Source organism: Carcharodon carcharias, chromosome 20 (genome assembly GCF_017639515.1).
Source record: "Carcharodon carcharias isolate sCarCar2 chromosome 20, sCarCar2.pri, whole genome shotgun sequence".
NCBI classification, from domain to species: Eukaryota; Metazoa; Chordata; class Chondrichthyes; order Lamniformes; family Lamnidae; genus Carcharodon; species Carcharodon carcharias.
This window is the reverse complement of record NC_054486.1, coordinates 41,063,709-41,079,610: the sequence shown is the minus strand read 5'-3', so window position 1 is coordinate 41,079,610 and position 15,902 is coordinate 41,063,709. Positions and strand designations below refer to the sequence as shown.

Below are 15,902 nucleotides of genomic sequence, written 5' to 3'. Positions count from 1 at the left end.
TGCTGATCCAGCAGTCCTTGCCTGCCTCCCTCCCTCCATCAACTTGCCCCTCCCGCCATCCGTCTACCTCTCCCTCTAGCCCAACTGCCCTTCCTCAATCCCTTCGGTCTGACCACCCTCTCTTCGGTCCACCCTCTCCGCCGCCCCGCCCGCACTCCCTTCCACCTTCCCTGCCCGCCCTCCCCTCAGCACTCCCTCCCCTCCCTCCCTGCCCGCCCCACCCTCCCTCCCTCCCTTCTGCCCCGCCTGCCTTTCCTCCCATCCCCTCCGCCCCCTCCCTCCCATCCCCTCCGCCCCGCCGTCCGCCTCGCCCACCACTCCGCCCAGCCCTGGCCCGAATCCCTCTGCCCGGCCCGCCTTCCACGCCGCCGTACCTCCCTCCCTCACTCCGCCCCGCCCGCCCCGCCCACCCACCCTCATTCCGCCCCGCCCACCCACACTCATTCCGCCCCGCCCACCCACCCTCATTCCGCCCCGCCCACCCACCCTCATTCCGCCCGCCCTCCCTCCCTCCTTCCGCCCCGCCCGCCCTCCCTCCCTCCTTCCGCCCCGCCCGCCCGCCCTCCCTCCCTCCTTCCGCCCCGCCCGCCCGCCCTCCCTCCCTCCTTCCGCCCCACCCACCCGCCCTCCCTCCCTCCTTCCGCCCCACCCACCCTCCCTCCCACCTTCCGCCCCACTCCTTCCACCCTCCCTCCCTCCTTCCGCCCCGCCCACCCTCCCTCCCTCCTTCCGCCCCGCCCACCCTCCCTCCCTTCTTCCGCCCCGCCCACCCTCCCTCCCTCCTTCCTTCCGCCCCGCCCACCCTCCCTCCCTCCTTCCGCCCCGCCCACCCTCCCTCCCTCCTTCCGCCCCGCCCACCCTCCCTCCCTCCTTCCGCCCCGCCCACCCTCCCTCCCTCCTTCCGCCCCGCCCACCCTCCCTCCCTCCTTCCGCCCCGCCCACCCTCCCTCCCGCCCTCCCTCCCTCCTTCCGCCCCGCCCGCCCTCCCTCCCTCCTTCCGCCCCGCCCGCCCTCCCACCCTCCCTCCGCCCCGCCCGCCCTCCCACCCTCCCTCCGCCCCGCCCGCCCTCCCACCCGCCCTCCGCTCCGCCCCGCCCTCCCTCCCTCCCTCCGCCCCGCCCGCCCTCCCTCCCTCCGCCCCGCCCGCCCTCCCTCCCTCCGCCCCGCCCTCCCTCCCTCCGCCCCGCCCGCCCTCCCTCCGCCCCGCCCGCCCTCCCTCCCTCCGCCCCGCCCGCCCTACCTCCTTCTGCCCCGCCCTCCCTCCCTTCCTCCCTCCTTCCGCCCTGCCCGCCCTCCCTCCCTCCCTCCTTCCGCCCTGCCCGCCCTCCCTCCCTCCCTCCTTCCGCCCTGCCCGCCCTCCCTCCCTCCCTCCTTCCGCCCTGCCCACCCTCCCTCCTTCCACCCTCCCTCCCTCCTTCCGCCCCACCCACCCTCCCTCGTTCCGCCCCGCACGCCCTCCCTCGTTCCGCCCCGCACTCCCTCCCTCCCTCCCTCATTCCGGCCCGCACACCCACCCTCATTCCGCCCCGCTCGCCCGCCCTCATTCCGCCCCGCCCGCCCGCCCTCATTCCGCCCCGCCCGCCCGCCCTCATTCCGCCCCGCCCACCCGCCCTCGTTCCGCCCCGCCCGCCCGCCCTCTTTCCGCCGCGCCCACCCGCCCTCGTTCCGCCCCGCCCGCCCTCCCTCCCTCCTTCCGCCCCACCCGCCCTCCTTCCCTCCCTCCTTCCGCCCCGCCCGCCCTACCTCCCTCCCTCCTTCCGCCCCGCCCGCCCTCCCTCTGCCCCTCCTTCCGCCCCACCCTCCCTCCGCCCCGCCCGCCCTCCCACCCTCCCTCCGCCCCCCACCTCCGCCCCGCCCGCCCTCCCTCCCTCCTTCCGCCCCGCCCGCCCGCCCTCCCTACCTCCGCCCCCTCCCTCCGCCCCGCCCGCCCTCCCTCCCTCCTTCCGCCCCGCCTGCCCTCCCTCCCTCCTACCGCCCCACCCGCCCTCCTTCCCTCCCTCCTTCCGCCCCGCCCGCCCTCCCTCCCTCCTTCCGCCCCGCCCGCCCGCCCTCCCTCCCTCCTTCCGCCCCGCGCTCCCGCCCTCCCTCCCTCCTTCCGCCCCGCGCTCCCTCCTTCCGCCCCGCCCTCCCTCCCTCCTTCCGCCCCGCCCGCCCTCCTTCCGCCCCGCCCGCCCTCCCTCCTTCCGCCCCGCCCTCCCTCCCTCCTTCCGCCCCGCCCTCCCTCCCTCCTTCCGCCCCGCCCGCCCTCCCTCCCTCCTTCCGCCCCATCCGCCCTCCTTCCCTCCCTCCTTCCGCCCCGCCCGCCCGCCCTCCCTCCCTCCTTCCGCCCCGCGCTCCCTCCCTCCTTCCGCCCCGCGCTCCCTCCCTCCCGCCTTCCGCCCCGCCCGCCCTCCCTCCTTCCGCCCCACCCGCCCTCCCTCCCTCCGCCCCGCCCGTCCTCCCTCCCTCCTTCCGCCCCGCCCGCCCTCCCTCCCTCCTTCCGCCCCGCCCGCCCTCCCTCCCTCCTTCCGCCCCGCCCGCCCTCCCTCCCTCCTTCCGCCCCACCCGCACTCCCTCCCTCGTTCCGCCCCGCCCGCCCTCCCTCGTTCCGCCCCGCCCGCCCTCCCTCCCTCCCTCGTTCCGCCCCGCTCGCCCTCCCTCCCTCCCTCGTTCCGCCCCGCTCGCCCTCCCTCCCTCCCTCGTTCCGCCCCGCCCGCCCTCCCTCCCTCGTTCCGCCCGCCCGCCCTCCCTCCCTCCTTCCGCCCCGCCCTCCCTCCCTCTCTCCTTCCGCCCCGCCCGCCCGCCCTCTCTCCTTCCGCCCCGCCCGCCCGCCCTCCCTCCTTCCGCCCCACCCGCCCTCCCTCCCTCCTTCCGCCCCGCCCTCCCTCCCTCCTTCCGCCCCGCCCTCCCTCCTTGCGCCCCGCCCTCCCTCCTTCCGCCCCGCCCTCCCTCCCTCCTTCCGCCCCGCCCTCCCTCCCTCCTTCCGCCCCGCCTTCCCTCCCTCCTTCCGCCCCGCCCTCCCTCCCTCCCTCCGCCCCGCCCTCCCTCCTTCCGCCCCGCCCTCCCTCCCTCCGCCCCGCCCGCCCTCCCTCCTCTCATCCGCCCCGCCCGCCCTCCCCCTCTCCTCCGCCCCGCCCGCCCTCCCCCCTCTCCTCCGCACCGCCCGCCCTCCCCCCTCTCCTCCGCCCCGCCCGCCCTCCCCCCTCTCCTCCGCCCCGCCCGCCCTCCCCCCTCTCCTCCGCCCCGCCCGCCCTCCCCCCTCTCCTCCGCCCCGCCCGCCCTCCCCCCTCTCCTCCGCCCCGCCCGCCCTCCCCCCTCTCCTCCGCCCCGCCCGCCCTCCCCCCTCTCCTCCGCCCCGCCCGCCCTCCCCCCTCTCCTCCGCCCCGCCCGCCCTCCCCCCTCTCCTCCGCCCCGCCCGCCCTCCCCCCTCTCCTCCGCCCCGCCCGCCCTCCCCCCTCTCCTCCGCCCCGCCCGCCCTCCCCCCTCTCCTCCGCCCCGCCCGCCCTCCCCCCTCTCCTCCGCCCCGCCCGCCCTCCCCCCTCTCCTCCGCCCCGCCCGCCCTCCCCCCTCTCCTCCGCCCCGCCCGCCCTCCCCCCTCTCCTCCGCCCCGCCCGCCCTCCCCCCTCTCCTCCGCCCCGCCCGCCCTCCCCCCTCTCCTCCGCCCCGCCCGCCCTCCCCCCTCTCCTCCGCCCCGCCCGCCCTCCCCCCTCTCCTCCGCCCCGCCCGCCCTCCCCCCTCTCCTCCGCCCCGCCCGCCCTCCCCCCCTCCTCCGCCCCGCCCGCCCTCCCCCCCTCTCCTCCGCCCCGCCCGCCCTCCCCCCTCTCCTCCGCCCCGCCCGCCCTCCCCCCTCTCCTCCGCCCCGCCCGCCCTCCCCCCTCTCCTCCGCCCCGCCCGCCCTCCCCCCTCTCCTCCGCCCCGCCCGCCCTCCCCCCTCTCCTCCGCCCCGCCCGCCCTCCCCCCTCTCCTCCGCCCCGCCCGCCCTCCCCCCTCTCCTCCGCCCCGCCCGCCCTCCCCCCTCTCCTCCGCCCCGCCCGCCCTCCCCCCTCTCCTCCGCCCCGCCCGCCCTCCCCCCTCTCCTCCGCCCCGCCCGCCCTCCCCCCTCTCCTCCGCCCCGCCCGCCCTCCCCCCTCTCCTCCGCCCCGCCCGCCCTCCCCCCTCTCCTCCGCCCCGCCCGCCCTCCCCCCTCTCCTCCGCCCCGCCCGCCCTCCCCCCTCTCCTCCGCCCCGCCCGCCCTCCCCCCTCTCCTCCGCCCCGCCCGCCCTCCCCCCTCTCCTCCGCCCCGCCCGCCCTCCCCCCTCTCCTCCGCCCCGCCCGCCCTCCCCCCTCTCCTCCGCCCCGCCCGCCCTCCCCCCTCTCCTCCGCCCCGCCCGCCCTCCCCCCTCTCCTCCGCCCCGCCCGCCCTCCCCCCTCTCCTCCGCCCCGCCCGCCCTCCCCCCTCTCCTCCGCCCCGCCCGCCCTCCCCCCTCTCCTCCGCCCCGCCCGCCCTCCCCCCTCTCCTCCGCCCCGCCCGCCCTCCCCCCTCTCCTCCGCCCCGCCCGCCCTCCCCCCTCTCCTCCGCCCCGCCCGCCCTCCCCCCTCTCCTCCGCCCCGCCCGCCCTCCCCCCTCTCCTCCGCCCCGCCCGCCCTCCCCCCTCTCCTCCGCCCCGCCCGCCCTCCCCCCTCTCCTCCGCCCCGCCCGCCCTCCCCCCTCTCCTCCGCCCCGCCCGCCCTCCCCCCTCTCCTCCGCCCCGCCCGCCCTCCCCCCTCTCCTCCGCCCCGCCCGCCCTCCCCCCTCTCCTCCGCCCCGCCCGCCCTCCCCCCTCTCCTCCGCCCCGCCCGCCCTCCCCCCTCTCCTCCGCCCCGCCCGCCCTCCCCCCTCTCCTCCGCCCCGCCCGCCCTCCCCCCTCTCCTCCGCCCCGCCCGCCCTCCCCCCTCTCCTCCGCCCCGCCCGCCCTCCCCCCTCTCCTCCGCCCCGCCCGCCCTCCCCCCTCTCCTCCGCCCCGCCCGCCCTCCCCCCTCTCCTCCGCCCCGCCCGCCCTCCCCCCTCTCCTCCGCCCCGCCCGCCCTCCCCCCTCTCCTCCGCCCCGCCCGCCCTCCCCCCTCTCCTCCGCCCCGCCCGCCCTCCCCCCTCTCCTCCGCCCCGCCCGCCCTCCCCCCTCTCCTCCGCCCCGCCCGCCCTCCCCCCTCTCCTCCGCCCCGCCCGCCCTCCCCCCTCTCCTCCGCCCCGCCCGCCCTCCCCCCTCTCCTCCGCCCCGCCCGCCCTCCCCCCTCTCCTCCGCCCCGCCCGCCCTCCCCCCTCTCCTCCGCCCCGCCCGCCCTCCCCCCTCTCCTCCGCCCCGCCCGCCCTCCCCCCTCTCCTCCGCCCCGCCCGCCCTCCCCCCTCTCCTCCGCCCCGCCCGCCCTCCCCCCTCTCCTCCGCCCCGCCCGCCCTCCCCCTCTCCTCCGCCCGCCCGCCCTCCCCCTCTCCTCCGCCCCGCCCGCCCTCCCCCCTCTCCTCCGCCCCGCCCGCCCTCCCCCCTCTCCTCCGCCCCGCCCGCCCTCCCCCCTCTCCTCCGCCCCGCCCGCCCTCCCCCCTCTCCTCCGCCCCGCCCGCCCTCCCCCCTCTCCTCCGCCCCGCCCGCCCTCCCCCCTCTCCTCCGCCCCGCCCGCCCTCCCCCCTCTCCTCCGCCCCGCCCGCCCTCCCCCCTCTCCTCCGCCCCGCCCGCCCTCCCCCCCTCTCCTCCGCCCCGCCCGCCCTCCCCCCTCTCCTCCGCCCCGCCCGCCCTCCCCCCTCTCCTCCGCCCCGCCCGCCCTCCCCCCTCTCCTCCGCCCCGCCCGCCCTCCCCCCTCTCCTCCGCCCCGCCCGCCCTCCCCCCTCTCCTCCGCCCCGCCCGCCCTCCCCCCTCTCCTCCGCCCCGCCCGCCCTCCCCCCTCTCCTCCGCCCCGCCCGCCCTCCCCCCTCTCCTCCGCCCCGCCCGCCCTCCCCCCTCTCCTCCGCCCCGCCCGCCCTCCCCCCTCTCCTCCGCCCCGCCCGCCCTCCCCCCTCTCCTCCGCCCCGCCCGCCCTCCCCCCTCTCCTCCGCCCCGCCCGCCCTCCCCCCTCTCCTCCGCCCCGCCCGCCCTCCCCCCTCTCCTCCGCCCCGCCCGCCCTCCCCCCTCTCCTCCGCCCCGCCCGCCCTCCCCCCTCTCCTCCGCCCCGCCCGCCCTCCCCCCTCTCCTCCGCCCCGCCCGCCCTCCCCCCTCTCCTCCGCCCCGCCCGCCCTCCCCCCTCTCCTCCGCCCCGCCCGCCCTCCCCCCTCTCCTCCGCCCCGCCCGCCCTCCCCCCTCTCCTCCGCCCCGCCCGCCCTCCCCCCTCTCCTCCGCCCCGCCCGCCCTCCCCCCTCTCCTCCGCCCCGCCCGCCCTCCCCCCTCTCCTCCGCCCCGCCCGCCCTCCCCCCTCTCCTCCGCCCCGCCCGCCCTCCCCCCTCTCCTCCGCCCCGCCCGCCCTCCCCCCTCTCCTCCGCCCCGCCCGCCCTCCCCCCTCTCCTCCGCCCCGCCCGCCCTCCCCCCTCTCCTCCGCCCCGCCCGCCCTCCCCCCTCTCCTCCGCCCCGCCCGCCCTCCCCCCTCTCCTCCGCCCCGCCCGCCCTCCCCCCTCTCCTCCGCCCCGCCCGCCCTCCCCCCTCTCCTCCGCCCCGCCCGCCCTCCCCCCTCTCCTCCGCCCCGCCCGCCCTCCCCCCTCTCCTCCGCCCCGCCCGCCCTCCCCCCTCTCCTCCGCCCCGCCCGCCCTCCCCCCTCTCCTCCGCCCCGCCCGCCCTCCCCCCTCTCCTCCGCCCCGCCCGCCCTCCCCCCCTCTCCTCCGCCCCGCCCGCCCTCCCCCCCTCTCCTCCGCCCCGCCCGCCCTCCCCCCCCTCTCCTCCGCCCCGCCCGCCCTCCCCCCCCTCTCCTCCGCCCCGCCCGCCCTCCCCCCTCTCCACCGCCCCGCCCGCCCTCCCCCCTCTCCACCGCCCCGCCCGCCCTCCCCCCTCTCCACCGCCCCGCCCGCCCTCCCCCCTCTCCACCGCCCCGCCCGCCCTCCCCCCTCTCCACCGCCCCGCCCGCCCTCCCCCCTCTCCACCGCCCCGCCCGCCCTCCCCCCTCTCCACCGCCCCGCCCGCCCTCCCCCCTCTCCTCCGCCCCGCCCGCCCTACCCTCTCCCCCGCCCCGCCCGCCCTACCCCCGCCCCGCCCGCCCTCTCCTCCGCCCCGCCCGCCCTCTCCTCCGCCCCGCCCGCCCTCTCCTCCGCCCCGCCCGCCCTCTCCTCCGCCCCGCCCGCCCTCCCCCCTCTCCTCCGCCCCGCCCGCCCTCCCCGCCCTCCCCCTCCCTCTCCTCCGCCCCGCCCGCCCTCCCCCCTCTCCTCCGCCCCGCCCGCCCTCCCCCCTCTCCTCCGCCCCGCCCGCCCTCCCCCCTCCTCCGCCCGCCCGCCCTCCCCTCCGCCGCCCTCCCCCCTCTCCTCCGCCCCGCCCGCCCTCCCCCCTCTCCTCCGCCCCGCCCGCCCTCCCCCCTCTCCGCCCCGCCCGCCCTCCCCCCTCTCCTCCGCCCCGCCCCCCCCTCCCCCCTCTCCTCCGCCCCGCCCCCCCTTCCCCCCTCTCCTCCGCCCCGCCCGCCCTTCCCCCCTCTCCTCCGCCCCGCCCGCCCTCCCCCCCTCTCCTGCGCCCCCGCCCGCCCTCCCCCCCTCTCCTGCGCCCCCGCCCTCCCTCCCCCCCCCTCTCCTTCGCCCCTCCACCCGCCCTCACTCCTTCCCACCCCCCCTCCCTTTGTTTAAGGTCGAGTTTAATGTTTCTATCTGATTTGACAAAGAGAATGATATCTAAACCGCGATATTTATGGCACTCAATTGTTGCATACTTTAAATATTGTGTCAGAAAGCATTCACAATGTACCTGAATTTTGCAGTTTAACTTAAGAAGCTCAGTACATTACATTTGGTGTGAATGTGTTTTTATCTTGTAAAACAGCTCTTTTAGTAATAACTTTCTTGGATCAAGGTTTCTGAATTTATCAACTTATTAATGTAAGCAAGTCATACATTATACTGGGTCTTTTATTGGGACTACATTTAGTTATAGATAATCTTCTTGTCTTCATTTGTAGACCTGGGCGCTGCACTCCTTGTCATTGTTAATAGATTCCAGTGGTCCAATGTATCATGCCCATGTGGAAACGAGCCTGTCTCTAGTCTTGCTGCTGCTGTTGACTGTGCCTACTACTCATGCCGAAGTTCATCAAAGTTTGGGTCGTTGTTTGAATGTGCTTATTACCACATTGGGTCCAGAATTGCAAGGTAACATGTTTGCAGCAATTAATCTTTGTAATGAGAATGCTCATTAGTATTAGAAATATATTTCCCATTGTATGGTAAAAGCCTGAAATTTACATTAATTTATAACAGCCGTGTTAACGTGTATTTATTGAATTAGTTTTATTTAATGTTTCTTCATCACCAGTAAAGAAACATGTTTAATACAGAAAGCGTCATTTTTTGTGCGGTGATAGGAGAATTTCTGTTTGTTTCATATAATTTTCAAGTATATATTGAGCTCAAATGAAGGTGGTTTTGCCTTGAATAAATTGGAAAATAAAAGTTGGAAGACACATTTCAGCAAGACCTCATAGGTTGATTTGAACTGGAAGTTATCCAAAACACAAGATTTGGAATTGATTGCATGGCATTTAGTAGGGATGAGAGACTTTGAGGACTTGTGGCATTTGGTCATCAGCATGATAGGCAATACCTTCTAAACATTGTGCCTTTAGTTAGGATTGATGAGATGGTCTTGATTTCAGAGGCCTATGTATTGTCAAGTACTATCAATATTTCCGTCTTTAGTTCTTGGTGGAAAATGCAAACATTGTCAGTTCACTAGAGATTTTTTCTATCCGCATAAATATTACATTATGATGGCCAATGTCTTTACCTGGAGACCTGGTGCTTATCAAACCGTGCAAGAAACGTAAGATGTAAAACATGTTTTATTCCCTTGTTGAGTTAGTCTGTTTCACCATTAAGCATTTTACCCACATTATCTTACAATGGATTATTCAACCTGCAAGTAAAACTATTAGTTTAAGCCTTCCAAAGGTTTTTTGATGAAGTGCCACATAATAGGCTTGCCAGCAAAGTTGAAGCCATGGGGCAGAATTTTTTTTTCTGTCCCATGGGCGGACATGCACCTGACCCGAACGTGAGTGAAGTGGTATGCAATGATGTCAGGTGTGTGTCCCAGTGACATCACGCACTCGTGATCTTTCAGTCATCAGGCGCACACAAGAGGTGGCAGCATGCCTGCCAACAATTAAGAAGTCTATTCAGACCCCTAATCAATTAATTAAATTGAATTTTTTGCTGCCCTTCTAACTGTTAGGTTCCCACCCCTGGACTTTGTCACAATAATCCAGAGAACGTTCATCGATTTCTTCTGGGACAAAAGGCTGCGCTGGGTCGCTGCCGAGGTTCTGAGTCTCCTGCCTGAGCAGGGTGGTCAGGCGCGGGTGTGCCTATGCACCCAGGTGGCGACCTTCCACCTTCAGGTCCTGCAGCGATACCTTTACGTTGAGCCCCCTCTGAGATGGTGTGCCTTGGCAATGTATTTCTTCCGCCAGGTGCACAGCCTGAATTATGACGTGTAGCTCCAGTTTGTAGACCTGAGGGGCTTTCGTGGCTCCTTGCAGGCGTTGCCCATCTTTTACCAGGGCCTGATCAAATTTTGGAACATGGTCGCCTCACAACGCAGCTCTCCGCCAGGCTATCATCAGAGAGCCGCTGCTCAGGAATCCACCCCTCCATCCGTTGCGGTGACTGACAGAGAGGAAGGCTGTGGCTGCCAGGGTGACCAGGATCGGGGATGTGCTGGGTGGCGGAGGAGTGAGCTGGATGCTTCCACAGGAGTTGGCACGTCGCGCATCCGTGGACGTCCAGCTCGCGGCCAATGCCATTCAAGACCTGAGGTATGACATCATGGCGTGCCTTGTTGCCATCCAGCTGTGGATGTCGCCATTGGGGGGCCCTCTATGGAGGTGTCCTCCCGCTTTCCATCGGGGACCTGGGGTGGAGGGTGTTGCACGCTGCAGCCCCATACAATCGTAGAATGTGCCGGTCACGGACTCTCAAGATACCTGCCCTTTTTGCGGTCTTGTGGAGTCCGTGGACCATGTTTACATTAGTTGTTGTAGGATGCACTCCCTTTTCAGTTATTTAAAGAACCTTTTATTAACATTTTGTTTGCACTTCAGCCCCACGCTCCTGATCCACGGGCACCCGGTGCAGAGGGTGGCCGGGAGGGAGGAGGACCTCCTCGTGATCCTGCTCCTGAGCCTGGCCACGTTGGCCATTAACAAGTCCAGGCAGCGGGTGATCAAGTGGGTCATCCGACCCGACTGTCTGCCCCTCTTCTGCGGCTATGTTCGCGGCCAGGGGTCCCTGGAGAGGGAGCATGCGGTGTTTGCCGGCATGTCGAGGCCTTCTGTGCCCGGTGGGCACCACGGGGACTGGGGTGTTTTATCAACCCCCTTAATCACATTTTGATTTAATGTTTATAAGTCTCCCTTAAATTTTGTCCCAAACTGTAGTAGACCAAGTTGAAGGAGGTGCAAGGGAAGCGTTGCTTCACCTGAAAGAAATGTTTGAGCCCTTGGACGGTGAGGAGGGACGAGGTAAAGGGGCAGGTGTTGCACCTTCTGCAATTGCATGGGAAGGTGCCGTGGGATGGGGATGAGGTGTTGGGGATGATGGAGGAGTGGACCAGGGTATCCCATAGGGAATGGTCGCAATGGAATGCTGACGGGGGTGGGGTGAGGGGAAGATGTGTTTGGTTTGGTAGTGGCATCATACTGGAGTTGACGGAAATGGCGGAGGATGATCCTTTGAATGCGGAAGCTGGTGGGGTGAAAAGTGAGTACCAGGGGGACCCTATCATGGTTCTGGGAGGGAGGGAAAGGTGTGAGGGCAGAGGCATGGGAGATGGGTCGGACGTGGCTGAGGGCCATGTCAACCACAGTGGTGGGGGAGAAACCTCGGTTAAGGAAGAAGGAAGACATGCCAGAAGCCAAATACCTTAAATCTGTGCCCTCTCGTTCTTGATCCTTTCACCAATGGGAAGTTTATCCTTATCTGCTCTGTCTCGACCCCACATGATTTTGAATACATGTATCAAATCTCCTCTCAACCTTCTCCAATTTACCAACATCACTGAAGTTCCTCATCCCAGAGACCATTCTTGTGAATCTTTTCTGCTGTCTCTAATGCCTTCACATCTTTCTTAAAGTATGGCACCTAGAACTGGATGCAGTACTACAGTTGAGGCCAAGCCAGTATTTTACAAAGGTTTAACAGAACCTTATTGCTCTTTTCCTCTATGCCCCTAAAAATAGAGCATTAGTAGCATTCTGGATTTTAATTGCTGTAGCAATAAAGGCCATGCCTTCAGCTAGCAAGCTCTCAAATTCCTTCTTTAACCTCTCTGCCTCTCTACCTTTCTATCCTCCTTTTCAACCAGGTTTTTGGTCATCTGCCCTTATGTCTCCATACGTGGCTTTATGTCTCGGAAGCACCTTGGACTCAAAGCACCATTAATACAATAAACAAGTTGTTGTATTGAACAAATTAAAGAATCACTATTCTAATGTAGAAAACATGTCAGCCAACTTGCACACAGCAAGCTCCCACAAACAGTAATGGGATAATGATCAGATAACCTGTTTTTCTAATGTAGATTGAGAGATAAGTATTGATCACTCCTCTTCGAAATAGTGCCACAGCATATTTTACTTCCACCCAAACAGGCAAATGGGGTTTCACTTTAATATCCCATCTGAATGACAGCACACCTGATAGCACTTGCTCAGTATTGCACTGGAGTGTCAGCCTTGATTTTTGTGTTCAAGCCCTGGAGTGGGATTTGATCCTGAAACATTGTGATGCAGAGGTGAGTGTTCTACTGACTGAGCCACAGATGTCTATTGTAAGTGATCCTGGGCAAATTTTCCTGTCAGGGTCAATGCTGCAAAATATTTTCACTGTATGCTGAGTAGTCAGTACTTGCTGTTCCAATAATTATAAATAAATCATCCATGTATATTTAATTTCTAGGCAACAGCACATCTGTCGCCCTGTTAAGAACTTCCTGCCTCGTTGGCTGTGCAGTGATGCAGGATAACCCTGATTGTCTTGTGCAGGCACAAGCCATCTCCTGCCTCCAGCAGTTACATATGTTTGCACCACGTCATGTGAACCTTTCCAATCTTGTCCCCTGTCTATGTGTAAGTATGCCATATGGATATATCCTTCTTACATTTGAATTTGGGTACCTACAACTTGTATTTTTTAAAAATGTGCCATCTATAAATCTAAATTGGTGTACTCATTGCTGTGACTTGAGCCTTAATCTATACAGCTCTTGTTCTGTTTAGGGGTCATATTAAGTTAATTATACCAGAGCCAGGCTAGTGCATCAACCAGCCAAAAAAGGGGCCCCTGATAAAACTCAGGAAAACAATATACAACAACTAATCTAGTTTTATTTAAGCATAGTATATTGCAATATGATTACATAGTTTGTCAACACAGCTTGTAAACAGTCCGAGGGACTGTTTCTTGCATTTTACTACACATTTGTGACTTCGTGGGTTGGATTTTAAGAGAGTATCAAGAGGCTCTAGCACCATGACTGCTTCATCCGGCTTTGAACAGTGACTACTTGGTGTCTGCACCCTGTTACAAATATAATTTCAATCAGAACACAGTGCTTTGTGTAGTGTCAAGTTCTTGCTAGCAATATTATAATGGTACCACAATTTCCGTTTAATGAACAAATGTGACATAAACAGAGTTTTATTGTGACAGGCCTGTCATTTGTTCTTTTGTACAGGAGATCTTATTGGATAATTCTGTTTGGGTAGGTTGTTTCCCTCATTCCACCCGTTTCCTACCTACCGCTACACCTGCCTCACCCCCACACCCTCAAACAAGTGTTGGTTTGATGTTTTTAGATACCTTTTTATATTGGTTTGTTTTTAGCTTTGACGCTAATCATCAATCTAACAACTTGGCTGGGCATGCAAAATGAATACAAACAAGCTGTGTGATGCAACTTCTCTACTGATAAAAACCCTTGGCTTATATCTGACTTAACTTTCTAATGTGCTTTCCTTATTTGACTAGCATCAATTGCATCTGCAGGCTGCACAGGTGGTGGCAGCATAAATTAATACTGCAAATGGTTTGGCTTGTTTTTTATTATTTGTTTGATCATGCAAAAAGCTCCCCGAAACCTTGAGACTGTCATGAAGAGAATATGTATTTCAGTTGTTTGCAGATGTTCCTCACTTGAGATTCTTTCAATATTTTGCTCGAGTCCTGAAGTGAGTTGATTTATCTACTGTCAACTGATGCAGTATGGGTGGCTGATATTCAAACACTAACCTGCAGAGTGTAATAGTAATGCGAAAAGTAACATCACGGAATTAGTTTATTTTAATTGTTAATGTTTGCTTGTTCTTTTGTACTTAGTTGTAATTGTCAGCATTTCTTTATCTTTGCAGGTGAGTGCACCACTGAATTCATATGTATTAGGTTTATAGTAAAAACTTGATCTTGTTTCAACTGTTTAAAATCATACTTGTATTTTTAAGTAAAGCTCCAAATGACTTTGGGTGCAACTAGAAATGAATTGTTTTGACTTAAAATTCTAGCACAAGTATATTGGTGTACTTGCTAATACTTAACTACAATCCAGAATGCAGTATGGAGTATAATCAATTAACTAATGATGATGAAAGTGCTCAAATTGTAACAGTATTAAATTTATATGCATCGTATTTTTACAGAAATACAGAAAATCCATTTACAGTTTTTATTAATTTTAGGCTAAGCATGTACTGTTTTCCCCTGTGTTGCACCAAGCGCTTCATTTCAGGTTAGGTGAATGGGCCAAAATTTGGCAAATGGAGTTTAACGTGGATAAATGTGAGGTTATCCAAAAATTAAAAACAAAAAACTGCGGATGCTGGAAATCCAAAACAAAAACAGAATTACCTGGAAAAACTCAGCTGGTCTGGCAGGATCGGCGGAGAAGAAAAGAGTTGACGTTTTGAGTCCTCATGACCCTTCTGCAGAACTGAGTAATATTAGGAGAGGGGTGAAATATAACTGGTTTAAGGTGGTGGGGGGCGGTGGTGTTGTATGGACAAGCAAGCAGTGATAGGAGCAGATAATCAAAAGATGTCACAGACAAAAGAACAAAGAGGTGTTGAAGGTGGTGATATTATCTAAACGAATGTGCTAATTAAGAATAGATGGAAGGACACCCAAGGTACAGCTCTAGTGGGGGTGGGGTGGAAAGACTAACAGGGCATAAAAGGTATAAATTTAAAAATAATGGAAATAGGTGGGAAAAGAAAAATCTATATAAATTTTTGGAAAAAACAAAAGGGAGGGGATGGGGATGGAGGAGGGAGGTCAAGACCTAAAGTTGTTGAATTCAATATTCAGACCAGAAGGCTGTAAAGTGCCTAGTTGGAAGATGAGGTGCTGTTCCTCCAGTTTGCGTTGGGCTTCACTGGAACAATGCAGCAAGCCAAGGACAGACATGTGGGCAAGAGAGCAGGGTGGAGTGTTAAAATGGCAAGCGACAGGGAGGTATGGGTCTTTCTTGCAGGAAGACCGCAGGTGTTCTGCAAAGCGGTCGCCCAGTTTACGTTTGGTCTCTCCAATGTAGAGGAGACCGCATTGGGAGCAACGAATGCAGTAGACTAAGTTAGGGGAAATGCAAGTGAAATGCTGCTTCACTTGAAAAGAGTGTTTGGGCCCTTGGACGGTGAGGAGAGAGGAAGTAAAGGGGCAGGTGTTGCATTTTTTGCGTGGGCATGGGGAGGTGCCATATGTGGGGGTTGAGGAGTAGGGGGTGATGGAGAAGTGGACCAGGGTGTCCCGGAGGGAATGATCCCTACAGAATGCCGCCAGGGGGGTGAAGGGAAGATGTGTTTGGTGGTGGTATCATGCTGGAGTTGGCGGAAATGGCGGAGGATGATCTTTTGAATGCGGAGGCTGGTGGGGTGTTAAGTGAGGACAAGGGGGACCCTATCATATTTCTGGGAGGGAGGAGAAGACGTGAGGGCGGATGCGCGGGAGATGGGCTGGACACGGTTGAGGGCCCTGTCAACGACCGTGGGTGGAAAACCTCGGTTCAAGAAGAAGGAGGACATGTCAGAGGGACGGGTTTTGAAGGCAGCATCATCAGAACAGATGCGATGGTTGCGAACGAGCTGAGAGAATGAGATGGAGTCCTTATAGGAAGCGGGGTGTGAGGAGCTGTAGTCGAGGTAGCTGTGGGAGTTGGTAGGCTTGTAATGGATATTGGTAGACAGTCTATCACCAGAAATTGAGACAGAGGGGTCAAAGAAGGGAAGGGAAGTGTCAGAGATGGACCATGTGAAAATGATGGAGGGGTGGAGCTCGGAAGCAAAATCAATAAATTTTTCCCGGTCCCAATGAGAGCATGAAGCTGTACCGGAGAAAGAGTTGTGGGAGGGGGCCGGAGTAGAGCTGGATCAAGGAATGTTCCACATACCCCATAAAGCGACAGGCATAGTTGGGGCCCATGCGGGTACCCATAGCCACACCTTTTATTTGGTGGAAGTGAGAGGAGTTAAAGGAGGAATTGTTCAGTGTGAGAACAAGTTCAGCCAGACGGAGGAGAGTAGTGGTGGATGGGGATTGTTCGGGTCTCTGTTCGAGGAAGAAGCTAAGGGCCCTCAGACCATCCTGGTGGGGAATGGAGGTGTAGAGGGATTGGACGTCCATGGTGAAGAGGAAGCGGTTGGGGTCAGGGAACTGGAAATTGTTGATGTGAGGTAAGGTGTCAGAGGAATCACGGATGTAGGTGGGAAGGGACTGGACAAGGGGAGAGAGAAGGGAGCCAACATAACAAGAAATGAGTTCTGTGGGGCAGGAA

General features: G+C 63.0%; 1 protein-coding gene across 6 annotated transcripts in view; it reads left to right on the top strand.

Annotated features, from left to right (window-relative positions):
* heatr5a (HEAT repeat containing 5a) overlaps positions 1 to 15,902 on the top strand; it is a 181,100-nt gene that overhangs the window by 95,475 nt on the left and 69,723 nt on the right. For 5 of the 6 annotated variants that reach the window (XM_041214493.1, XM_041214496.1, XM_041214492.1 and 2 more), the window contains 3 exons: positions 8,047 to 8,236; positions 12,041 to 12,210; positions 12,819 to 12,845. In XM_041214493.1, coding sequence (XP_041070427.1) covers positions 8,047 to 8,236; positions 12,041 to 12,210; positions 12,819 to 12,845 — 387 coding nt within the window. The remainder of the gene's footprint in view (positions 1 to 8,046; positions 8,237 to 12,040; positions 12,211 to 12,818; positions 12,846 to 15,902) is intronic. The other variant, XM_041214495.1, reaches the window with a different exon arrangement.